Source organism: Prosopis cineraria, unplaced genomic scaffold (assembly GCF_029017545.1).
Source record: "Prosopis cineraria cultivar Desert tree isolate PC_DT_omini unplaced genomic scaffold, ASM2901754v1 PC11, whole genome shotgun sequence".
Taxonomy (NCBI): domain Eukaryota; kingdom Viridiplantae; phylum Streptophyta; class Magnoliopsida; order Fabales; family Fabaceae; genus Prosopis; species Prosopis cineraria.
Window position 1 is genome coordinate 8874923 of NW_026555342.1, and position 13034 is coordinate 8887956.

The 13034-nt window shown below is 35.3% G+C and overlaps 1 protein-coding gene across 1 annotated transcript; it reads left to right on the forward strand.

Moving 5' to 3' along the window:
- Positions 1–365: 365 nt before the first annotated feature.
- Positions 366–12001, forward strand: LOC129285680 (kinesin-like protein KIN-7D, mitochondrial). The gene is given in 26 exon segments (XM_054921455.1): positions 366–767; positions 770–1016; positions 1154–1251; positions 1424–1513; positions 1639–1691; positions 2814–2879; positions 3618–3671; positions 3949–4008; positions 4315–4393; positions 4502–4569; positions 4860–4916; positions 5015–5119; positions 5542–5646; positions 5896–6003; positions 6124–6255; positions 6363–6545; positions 7237–7440; positions 8653–8793; positions 9221–9340; positions 9463–9513; positions 9691–9738; positions 9898–10044; positions 10481–11212; positions 11336–11465; positions 11572–11661; positions 11746–12001. Coding segments are annotated over 25 exon segments (3240 nt in total). The 5' UTR covers positions 366–691; the 3' UTR covers positions 11658–11661; positions 11746–12001.
- Positions 12002–13034: the final 1033 nt, after the last annotated feature.

Here is a 13034-nt window from a genome sequence, read left to right on the forward strand (position 1 = left end):
AATACTAATATAATAAAAATATAAAAAATAAAAATAAGTAAAATTTTATATATAACTTTCAAATAAAAAACATAAAAATAATATAATATTATTTTTTATTTTATAAAGATAATTTAAAATTTTAATTTAAAATAATTTTATTAATTAATGATTTATAAAATAGATTAGATTATGTTTGTAGAAAGTGACTGGACAGTTACACTAATGTAAAATTTCGGTCAGCTAAACTTTAAATAAAACTGTATTCATTGATTGAAATAACAAAATATTCACGGCTGAGATTTCAACGTTCCCCCGACAAAATGGTAAATGATAAATTACTTGAAAATTGAAGACAAATTTAAATTCAGACCATCTTCTCCATTCTATCGCCCTGTCTCTCACCAGTTATTGATCTTCTTCTTCACTCAGCAACTGTCTTTGTCTTAAAGAAGACGAAACAATCTCACTCTCTCGTCTCCTCTCGTTTTTCTCTCAGTTTGCCTCACAGAATAATATCTTAAAAGAGTCAAAGGAAGCTAGGAAGGAAGGAAGCAAGAAAAACGAGAGGGTGCCAAATGTTCTTCGCTTTTGTTTGTATAGCCATGTGAGCGTTCTGACACATTCTCTCCCTCTTCGTCCCTTTTTCCCTCTCATCTTCCTCTCACTCCTGCTGGTTTCAGCTGAGTCACCACCTCAGTGAGCAAATTAGATGGCCTCATCCTCACGAGCTAGGAGCAGCTCTCCATTTTCGTACCGGAAATCATCGACTCCTTACTCTTCCACTTCTCATCTTCGTCTTTCATGAGTGGAAGGTTAATGCCTCGCTCCTGCTCTTCTTCTGCATCGTCGTTTTTGAACTCTGGCCGATCCATGACTCCAAGTCGTGGTCGTAGTGAGTCAATGTATTGTGGTCCGCGCGGTTATGGTAGTCATTCTCCTGTTGGGTTCGGAACGGAAGAACTGATTATGGAGCCCGTCGATACGCCGAGGTCGGGGGATAGCATTTCGGTGACGATTCGGTTCAGACCATTGAGGTAATGCTTAGATCTGAGGTTGCAGTATCAGATCCATTGGCAGTGGGATAAGGGGAGATTGAATCTTTTGATTTTAGAATTATGTTATTTGATATAAATGTGATCGAGCAGTTCGATTTTGGGGCATTTGGTTGCAGTGAGAGGGAGTATCAAAGAGGGGACGAGATCGCGTGGTATGCAGATGGTGATAAGATAGTGAGGAATGAGTACAATCCAGCTACTTTTTATGCATTCGGTATTGTTCTTCATGCTACTCATTTCGTTGTCTGACTGTTTCTCTATGCAGTAATTTTGTGGTACATTCACAGAGGCAATTAGATATCTACTGGCAAATTTACGATCAATTTGCATTACCTGTAGAAATATGGAACATTGATTTGGGATTTTGAAATGGTTTACTGTGGCAGATAGAGTTTTTGGACCGCATACGACTTCAGATGAGGTGTATGAAGTAGCGGCCAAACCCGTAGTAAAGGCTGCCATGGAAGGCGTCAACGGTATGTAGTGTTTGTCTCTGGACTGCACCCGAAACTACCATTAACGTGTGGACAAAGTCAAATTTAGTACTCGTAGTTGATGGAGCTAGTTGAATTCGAAATATAATTTACCCCGAACATCGCAGGAACTGTGTTTGCTTACGGTGTGACGAGTAGCGGTAAAACACATACTATGCATGTAAGTGTCGTTTGCTAGCTTGATGCAAATCTTCCTATCCTTTTTGTTGTAGTTTTATACTGAATATGGAAGTGTTGAGTATCGCACTATTATTGCATTTCAATGTAAATTTGTCATTTAGATTACACTCAATTTAGCTACAGGCCAAACGCATTTGAGAGCTATTCAACTGATGTTTGTGCCATCGAGTTATTTATTTTGTGCGGATTTTCACAATTTCTTCTAACACGGCAGCGCATAGCCCACGCTATTACTTCCTGGAACATGTAAGCGTCAATTTTTGTTACTTTGCAAATAATAGGGTATCTTCCCACACTCGTTGACTCTGAGGATAACTTCAGAAGATTAGTTCTGGATGTAGTTCCAGTCTTACGATCTATTGAGGCTGATTATAGTCGTTTCTTGTGACAGAGGTTGTGTATTAAAGAATTAGCACAAACTTCCTCGTGTTGGAGAACTGAAAAATTGGAAGGGACTTGACGACTTATGTAGAGCCCTAGTGCTAGTACAATCTAGAAAAAAACACCAGATGGTGTCATTTTATTATATAAACAAAGGCTATGTACTCGATTGTCAATAAGCTTCGGCTGCAGAATTACGTGCTTGGGCTGACATTTTTGAAATTGGAACCATAGCTTGAACATTAATCTAGCAGGCACGTTTTATCTTTTTTAGTGAAGCATGTTCAGTTTCTGGTACATGTCGTTTCGCTCGCAGTATTAACAGTTTTCATTTTTTTTTTCTTTGGTCAATCATATATTTAGTACGAGGCTATGAATTTGCTCAATCTCTACCAAATGCACTTAGTGGTACCATGTTCTATGGTGTCTGTTTGCATAACTATCAGCGATAGGAAATCCTCTTGGGACAATGGCACTACTCAGATTATGGTTGGCATTTGTACGACAATACGTGGGTTGTGAAGGAAGGGCCAAGTTTTTGTTTTAGTAATCTTAGGCTGAAGCCTTACGTCTGATGATAATATCATGCTTTCGCATGCAAAATTTTGGTGGACTTCCAATTCTTAACATCTCTTGCTTCCTTCTTGTAAACAATATGTGCATATGATATGTTATTTTTATTTGTGTTTTTTTATTTGCAATTTTAATACAATATATGCAGGGAGATCAACATTCTCCTGGTATCATACCATTGGCTATAAAAGATGTATTCAGCATCATCCAAGATGTAAGTGTTCTTTCCGACTTGGTAATGTCAATTGCGTTGTTTACTTGTGATGCTTATCTCCAAGTGCATGTGTAGCATTGTTCTTTATATCATTGTCTGATGTGCAAGTATAACAAACTATCTATATTCTTTCAATTGAATTGCAAGTATAACGAATCCTATACAATGTCTTTGTAATTGTCCTTGGCATTGAATATAATAAGCTATTCATCAGTTTTCACTTGACATGTTAAGCTTTTAAATTGAATTGGTTCCTTACATGATGTTAGAGCCTCCATAGTCAATCCGTGAAGAGTTTAATTTGTGATGCTCTCCATTATCTTAATCAAAATTAAGTTTCAGCACAAGGTATAATGGGCCTATGCTTTATCTACAGGCCCAACAGTTTGTGTTGATGAGTGTTGGAGATTATAATGAAATGATTTAGAGGTTTTCAAAACCGCAGGTTTTGGGTTGAATTGGCCATTGATAGTTTTGCTGCACTTCACTGTGCTATTCCCCTTTTGATTGTCTTGGATACAGTTCTGTTTCTTTTTTCCCCTTGTTTGGTCTTGATGCTCAATTTAGGTTGTTACTGGAGCTACATGTCTTGATTGTTAAGAAATCTTTGTAATTATCTGAGATTTATTTATAGTCACTCCTTCAACTTAAAATGATTGTGGAAGTAACCCCATTCTTTTTGATTAAATGCATGCTTAAGTAAATTTCTTGCAATAGCTGACTGAGATTATGCTGTAGACTCCAGGAAGAGAGTTTCTTCTCCGTGTATCCTATTTAGAAATCTACAATGAGGTAAACGCAGAAACTTGTTACATCATCTTTATGCTTTCACTGCTTTGATTCATGTGTATATATATTAAATGTGACTGAGATCCATACTTTCAATGTGGCTTTTTCCGTCATACTATGTAGAGTTTGGTATTCTCACTACTAATATTGAGCCCCTGCAACTTTACAGCACTGATTATCACATCGTGCCTGCTAGATTTTGTTGTATTTATTTATTTTAACTTTTTCTTGTTTTAATAAATACATTTAAACTCACGCTGCCATTTCTGCTTGGAATCAGGTGATAAATGATTTGCTTGATCCAACTGGCCAGAATTTGCGTGTTAGAGAAGATGCACAGGTTCCTAACTTTATTTTATTTTCATTGGTCTCCTCAAAATCCTACATAGATAATTAATTGGTCACTGATCAATTGTGTTAGATTCTCTCTTTCTTACACCCTTATCATTTTACCCCGATAAATTTTGTTCGTGGATGGTACTCATTGTTTTAGAATTCCAAACACACAATTATAAATCTTGTTACTTGAGGAGAATCTAGGAAATTATTTTGATTTGAACTGTTAATTCTTTAGAGAAGTTCCCTTATTTTGCTTTATAAACCATTCAAGACACAATCAATTATTTATGTTTTGCTTTTATTTCAGGGCACTTATGTTGAAGGAATAAAGGAAGAAGTTGTTTTATCTCCAGGGCATGCACTTTCCTTTATTGCTGCTGGAGAAGGTGTCTGCTTATAGATAGTATTCATATCCCCCCCTTTTGATATAGAGGTCATGAGTACTTGGTGCCTGTTGGGTTATCATAATTTGTTGACCTTTTTGTTTAATGCAGAGCATCGTCATGTTGGATCTAACAATTTTAATCTCTTTAGCAGCCGAAGTCACACAATTTTTACTCTGGTAAACTTTCTTGATTTAGTAGCATTAAAAGTTGGTGTCCAATCTTTTTCTGTGCCATCTTTCATGTTACTTCAGAAAAAAATTATTCAAGTCTCAGCCCAAGAGGTCTTCTTTAGTTTTTGAATGAATAAATTGCATGTGAGCTTGTGCTTGTGCTAACTTGTCTACAAGTTGACTTGCTGTTTCTTGGCTTGAAGTTAATTTGTGTGTGTGTGTGTGTGTGGCCAAATGTTTTACGTTTGCTCTCTGGAGCGACACTTTCTAACGTTGGTTTTCTAATGCATTTGTAGATGATTGAAAGCAGTGCCCATGGTGATGATTATGATGGAGTGATATTTTCTCAGCTGGTATGGTGAAAATTATTTCTTGTCTTCCTGAAATTGTTATATTTATACATATAAGAAGCTTCTAATTTTTTTGTTTTTTGCTTGTTTCCTTCTCTTAGAACTTAATTGATTTGGCTGGATCTGAGAGCTCAAAAACTGAAACAACTGGACTAAGAAGAAAAGAAGGATCTTACATAAACAAAAGTCTTCTGACACTTGGAACTGTAAGTTTACAATTTACATATTTTTGGCTAGATGGAAATTGTGTTGCAGCATTTTGTTTGGACACCAGATGTTCAATATGGACATTTTGCAGTTTATTTATTTATTTTTTTTGGGGAGGGGGCAATAGATGAACCACATGCTTAGAAAGGAAGTTGACGCATTTTGTGATGCGTTTTTTTTTTTTTCGGAAGGTAGCAGCCAGAAACAAAGAACTTGGTGGATTTAAGTCTATTAATTGTCAATGAAATAACAATTTGTCTCACCAAAGCAACTATCCAGGAACACTCTTGCTCTGTGGTGCAAAAACCTTCCCATTATTTTCGTTGGAGTGGAAAGAATATGCACGCCTTAGTTGAAATGTTTTCTGGGGAAGAGGGACAAAATTGAATTTATGCCTTTATTTTATGGTTTTGTTGTGAAGGTTATTGGTAAACTGAGTGAGGGCAAGGCATCACATGTTCCATATCGAGATTCGAAGCTTACCCGCCTCTTGCAGTCTTCACTTAGTGGACATGGCCATGTTTCGGTGAGTTTGTGAATCCACTTTAAGTGCATTTTTATTGTCAAAATCCAACTGTCAATTTCGTTCATGAGCCAAATAAAATGGCCAAAATTTGGTATCCCATGCAATTGAAGTGTGTTGATTAAATGCGACAGTGACTTTTCAAAGTGTTTTCCTTTTTTTCCTACCTCTATGCGGATATAATGGAACAATGAGTTATAGACTGCCAGCTTGAGTACCTTATTAACATATTTTCTGACGTAAAAATTTCAGCTTATATGTACAGTCACTCCAGCATCCAGTAACATGGAGGAAACTCATAATACTTTGAAGTTTGCTAGCCGGGCTAAGCGAGTAGAAATCTATGCCTCGCGTAATAAGGTTTGCTTAATACTATTAATTAGCCTGTTGTAAAGAAAACTATTAATTAGATAAATAGTGGCAATTCCAAGAGCATGCACTTGAGGTCCCGGATTCTCTCTGAAATTTTTTCTTGAACAGATTATTGATGAAAAATCTCTGATTAAGAAATACCAAAGGGAAATTTCAATTCTCAAGCAAGAACTTGATCAACTAAGGAAGGGCATGCTAGCTGGCGTTAACCATGAGGAGATACTGAGCTTAAAGCAGAAGGTTTTTAGCTTTCCTGAATTCTACTTTATATTCTGATTGTTGTACTGGCATTTGTGGGTGTAAAACCAGACTACACCTGTTCTCATGCTGTGCCTTTACATGAGTAGCTGGAAGAAGGTCAAGTGAAAATGCAATCAAGATTGGAGGAGGAAGAAGACGCCAAGGCTGCCCTTATGAGTAGGATCCAAAGGCTAACGAAGCTCATTCTTGTTTCTTCAAAGAATACGATTCCTGGATATCTACCTGATATTCCCGGCCACCAACGAAGTCTATCTGCTGGCGAGGATGATGTTAGTGCTCCCTTCAATATCAAATTGTGGATTCTGTTCCAGTGAAAACTCCACTGTTATTCAGAATTTTGACGCTTTAAGTGCTACTTTGCAAGTTTCCATTGCCAACAGACTAAGTTTTTCTTCTGCTCACTGCTTGGCTCCTTTTAATTACAGCTAAGTAGTGATTGTTTCGGCTATTGCATGGATTTTGGTCTTTTAATTTTTCTAGCTTTCTCTGGTTTACAGTATCCTTCATTTATGGGAGTTTTTACTTTTTTTTTTTGTTGAAAAAAAGTTTAGTTGAGTTGGGTATGGTCTTTTAATTTTTCTAGCTTTCTCTGATTTACAATATCCTTCATTTATAAGAGTTTTATACTTCTTTTTTTATTGAAAAAAAGTTTAGTTGAGTTGGGTACTGGATCCTCACCAGGGCTAGGACTAAGAATTTTATACTTAATGAGCCTTTTGTGGTGTAGCCATCACTTTTTTTTTTTTTTTGGGAGTAGAAGGGGAACAAAGTATCAAAGAAGATACAAGCGGTCTAGTCTAAAGCTAGGGTATATAACCTATCATTATCCACCACCTTAAGACAATAAGATGGGGGATGATCAAAGATACTCATTATCCATCCTTGACTAGTGCTAGCATGATCATTTTCAGGATAGTGTTGAAACATGTAAGTATTTTTTTCCCCCCTTTTCCCCCGCAGAAATATGATGTCCAACGTGATGGGTCTCTGTTGATTGAAAGTGAGTGTCAGAAAGATGCATCTGGAATGTCATCAGATCTATCTCATGACGGTAGACATAGAAGATCATCAAGCAGATGGAATGAAGAGCTCTCCTCAGCAAGTAGTATTGTTACTGAAGCAACACAAGCTGGGGAACTAATCAGCGGAACAAAGCTTCCTGTGGTAAATTCATGATTTATTCATTTCTGCTGTCTTATTACCTATTTCCTTCGGACCACAATATAAGTCACTTTCCAAAAAGCATTCCTTAGTTTAAAATGTAGGACATTGAGTAAATTTTATATTTTTTTCACTTATACCCTTGTTTTTTTATTCCTTGTCTTTAAATGCTCCATTTAAAGACCATGCATGTGTTATTAGAAACTCATGAAATAGTGTAAATGGAAAGACATGGACATTTTTAGTAAATCAAGGTTTCAACTAATATTTTTTGTAACTTGTGAATTAGTTAATAATGACAAATATTATGGTCCAGAGGTAGAGTCGGGAATTCGGGTGGACCTAACCCGAATAAGCTCAACTCCCTGAAAAGTTTGAATAGTCAAGAAGGAATTTGGGCTGCCATTATTGTATTTCTAAAAGTATTTTAATTAATTTTTTTACTTTAAAATTAATTATTTTATTGTATAAAAAATAAAAAAAATATATTTTTTGGATACCTAAATGATGTATAGGACTCAAATTTTTTTTTGAAAAACTATGTGGGTCTTAAAATCTAAAAATCAGCAGTAAAATATATTTTAAATATTATTTAGAGATATCTTATAGATTAAAAATAATAAAAATATGAAAGTATAAATATTTTAAAAAGATATCTATAGTAGTGCACTCAAATATATTACTTTGGTATAAAATGACATAAAAATTAAATAATTAATTAATAATTATTATATTTTACATATTTATAAAAATATGATTTTTGTATTTGGATATTTGGGGCAAGCCCAAACCCCAAATATCAAAAATTATTATTTTGCTAAGCCGGCCCTAAATTTTTTCGGGCGGGTTCGGGTTGGTCTAAATTGTTAGCTCTATCCAAGGGAAGTAGTTTGCATGATACAACTGGAGCGTTTTGTTTTAAGAGTTATCATGGGTTTGTTCTATCTCCTGGCCTGTATTGTTACTTTTATCTCTGAATAAAATATGCATTGGTAGAAATAATAACGCGCCATCCTTCTGCATCATTTATCAATTGTTACTTCAAGAATTCCACATACATTGCACTGAAGTTGGTCTAATGTTTCTAATACAGTATCCTTGGCACTACATTGGCATAATTGTATTTCATTTCAGTTTTGCACTTTCGGTGGCTGGTTACTCTAAGATCTATTAATAATTTAAAATCTCTTATGTTTACTACTTACGCAATTGTAGGGAGGCATGACAATGTCTGATCAGATGGATCTTCTAGTAGAGCAAGTCAAGATGCTTGCTGGAGATATTGCTTTCAGTACCAGCACTCTGAGGCGCTTGACGGAGCAGTCTGTAAATGATCCTGAAAGCTACAAAACCCAGGTATTCTGTCTTGCTTTCCAATTATGCTGCACTCATGCATTATGTAGGTATAGAGTGCATACGAATTATATTTGTTTATGATCCTAAGTCTGGCCATTAAACACAATTTATTGGTTTCTTGGTAGCTTTATTCATTCTTCTTTTTTCTTTTTCGTCTAGCGATCTTTGATAAATTCTGCTTGATGTGATTACTAATGATAGACATTATTTAATACAATTTTATGGAGCACAGGTGTGCCATGTTAATGGACAGCCAACATACTAGAGTCATTTACTCTGATTTTCTTTCGACATCTTCTGGGCAATTATTGTGGTTAATATTTGAACAAAAAAACCATCTTAAACTCTTGTAGAAGTGCTAGTGTTGTCGACATCTGTTCGTATGTGCTTTGTAGCCTTATGTTGAAAATATGAATTTTAATTACAGGTTGAGAACCTGGAACATGACATCCTAGAAAAAAGGAAGCAAATGAGGGTGTTAGAACAAAGAATAACTGAGAGTAGTGAAGCTGCAATGTCTAATGCTTCACTGGTCGAAATGCAACAGGTATCAATGCTTGCATTTATGTTCTCATGTATTCTTTTAGTTATGAAGGTTGCATATTCTTGCAAATGGTTGGATAAAGTCATTTATTTTATTTCATTTGATGTGTGGGTATATTGGAACAGACGATCACAAGATTAATGACTCAGTGTAACGAAAAGGCCTTTGAGCTGGAGGTAGGTACCGTTTTAGCTATATTTGGGTGCTTCTAGAGTCATCAATACATATTTCTGACCGTGCTGAATTTTTCGGCATTAACATTTGCGGATAACATTTTCCATGTCTGGAAATTTTTATTATGGTTATTGGTTTTCCTCATTCTATTTTAATGACTTCCTTTACAATTTTTTTAGTTAAAATCTGCTGACAACCGTGTCCTCCAGGAACAACTTAATAATAAGGTATGAATTGCCTTTTCCGATGCTGACTCACCTTTTTCCTTTTTCCTTAATTTTTAAAGCTTATTTCAGACAAAGCCGCAAAGGCAATGAAGAAATCTTTTTTTAATTAATTGTTTCTACTGATAATTGGCATCCTCCTTCCATGTATTTTGTTGTCAGTGTTCTGAGAATAATGAATTGCAACAAAAAGTGAAGCTGCTAGAGCAGCAACTGGCTGCAGCTGCCAGTGGCGGCTTATCAGTGTCATCTGAACATTTTGTATCTGGCGAACACATAGATGAGTTGAAAAAGAAAATTCAGTCCCAGGTAAGTTAGAATTTTTTTTTTTTAATTTATGGTTGCATTCCTTTACGGATCATGTGCCAGACTGGATGGGCTTTTTCTTCAAAAGCTTCTTAACAAGTGCTCTCGGTATAAAGTTTCTATTTTAATGTTTTCGAGACGTTACAAATTTTAACTTTGTTTGAAAACTTTCTTTGCTAAAAGAAGCTCCACCAAATATATGATCTTACTACTCCAAACGCAATGTGTTATTTAAAAATATGATTTCCTAATCTCTGATAGTCATACACCTCACCTCACTATTGGCTTTTATGAATGAAACACTGTATTGGGAATACTATTCTGTGTGGAATATGAAACTATATGTACAGAAATATAACTACTTTTCTAGTCCAATTAACAGTTTCCCCCCTCCATCCAACTTCCTTAGTAAATGACATTTCTTCACCCTCATTCACAGGAGATTGAAAATGAAAAACTAAAGCTAGAGCAAGTTCAGCTTTCAGAAGAAAACAGTGGGCTGCGTGTACAGAATCAGAAACTCTCTGAAGAAGCTTCTTATGCCAAAGAACTGGCCTCTGCTGCTGCAGTGGAGTTGAAGAATTTGGCTAACGAAGTGACCAACCTTTCATTGCAAAACTCAAAATTTGAAAAAGAATTGATAGCTGCTCGTGACCTGGCCAACTCCAGAGGTGCTGTCCTGCAAACTGTTAATGGTGTTAACCGCAGGTACAATGATGCAAGATCTGGTAGGAAGGGAAGGATTTCGAGCCGTGCTAATGAAATGTCAGGAGCTGCTTTAGACGACTTTGATTCATGGAGTCTAGATGCAGATGACTTGAAGATGGAACTACAAGCTAGGAAACAACGAGAGGCATCGCTGGAGGCAGCATTAGCTGAGAAGGAGTTTATAGAAGAGGAGTTCAGGAAAAAAATTCAAGAGGCCAAGAAAAGGGAAGAAGCTTTGGAGAATGACTTGGCAAATATGTGGGTCCTTGTTGCAAAGTTAAAGAAAGAAGGGGTTGCTGTGCCAGAATCTAACATTGATCAGAAAGGTGATGGGACAGAACAAATAAATGATGGGAAAACAAATGGCATCGAGATTAACAATATTCCTAAAGAACAGGTTTTTGATGTAGCAAAACCAGATAATGAAGTTTCCACCGAAGAACCCCTAGTCGTTCGTCTCAAGGTAAAAAGCATCTGCAGTCACTAAAACGTTTCTAACATAGAAAACTTGAACTGATCTTCAATATAATCTTTACATTAAAAATGGTTTGGATGCGATTTTTTAATCTGTACGTTATGATCTCAGGCTCGCATGCAAGAGATGAAGGATAAAGAACTCAAGAGTCTTGGGAATGGGGATGCCAATTCCCATGTTTGTAAAGTATGCTTTGAATTACCGACCGCTGCAATTCTTCTCCCATGCCGACACTTCTGCTGTGAGTCTTCTTAATTCGTCTAGACCTATTTACTTCATGATGTCTGGTCGTTTCCTTCAGCTATACTTGATTGTACCACTCACGACCCTGTTGTGTAACTTTGCAGTGTGTAAATCTTGTTCCCTAGCTTGTCATGAGTGTCCAATCTGCCGCACAAGTATAACAGATAGGCTTTTCGCTTTTGCCTCTTGAAAAGGTCTTGAATAATTTTTCATTACTTTATGGACCATATTTAATTCTGTACAACGTCTACAAGTATAAAATTTGACAATTTTTGCAGGGCTGGCCTCGTTGAGTTGATATTTTCCATGCGGCAGTGAGTGCGATTCTTTCATTAGTTTGCTTATATGTAAAGGTATATCAAATATCTTCCTTCTCTTACTCTATTCCCTGCGCAACTGTATAATACGGGAAGACAAAGGGGTGGGAAAAAAATGTAAAAAGGAAAAGGAATGGGTGTAAGAAGCACTGCTAAATGACACGCATGAACAATGTTTTATGCAATACACATCATAATTTTGTTTGTTCGCCTTTCATACTCTGGTACTTTAGACCGGCAGTTAGGTTCCTTTTTCCTCCTTGGAATATGAATATGATTGCCGTATCAAACATTGTTACTGCTAGTGTAGCGTACCAGGATACTCGATCTTTCTGATAGTTCTTCACTGAAGCTTTGGAGAGATATACATATGTAAAAGAAATTGATGTTTATAATATAGTCAAACATGTTTTTCCACATGGCTGGTGAATCATGTGGTTTCATATAAATTTGATTTTATCTATTGATTTCTCCATGATTGTAAGATTCGAAATTACATTAACGGACTGCTTACGACCACATTGGAAATCAGCTGAAATGATCTCTATATATTTTCTCAATTATAAACTTTCACTTATTGTTACAATCAATACAATTGACAAATATTATATGAAAATAATTTTGCATGAAAATACATTCTTAGTAAATATGAAACACAAAATTCTGATAATTTAAATGATACAAATAAGTTGACTTAATTATAAATTCTCTTAAAACTTGAGAAAATATAGATTCTTTATAAGGCTTTATGAAAACAAGATTTTATGAGAAAATTAAAATGAACATATTAAAAATTAATAAAAGATGAATATGGAATAAATATTAAAATTGATAATTGTAGTATAAAAATAGTATTCAGAAGGCATAAAATAGAATTGTCTAAATAATTATAAATTTATGGATATAACCTATCATTCTATCTCACCCAAAAAAAAAACCCTATCATTCTGGATTTTGATTTCTCGAGATGTATATAAAGCTTATTGCTTTGGAGATGATAACTCTTTAAATAATGTCCAGATTTTTTAAAAAATTTATATTATGACTGCTGGCTGTTAGGATATAGGGTTATCTTGAAAAATAAAAAATAAATAACTATATATATATATATATTTAACTTTTTGTGCATTGGGGATGATTTTAGTGGGTAGAAAATGGAAATAAATAATATTTGTTAATATAACAAATGCATCCTAGAACAACATTGCTCCAATGGACCGTTAAACTAACATATATGGTAATAAAAACAT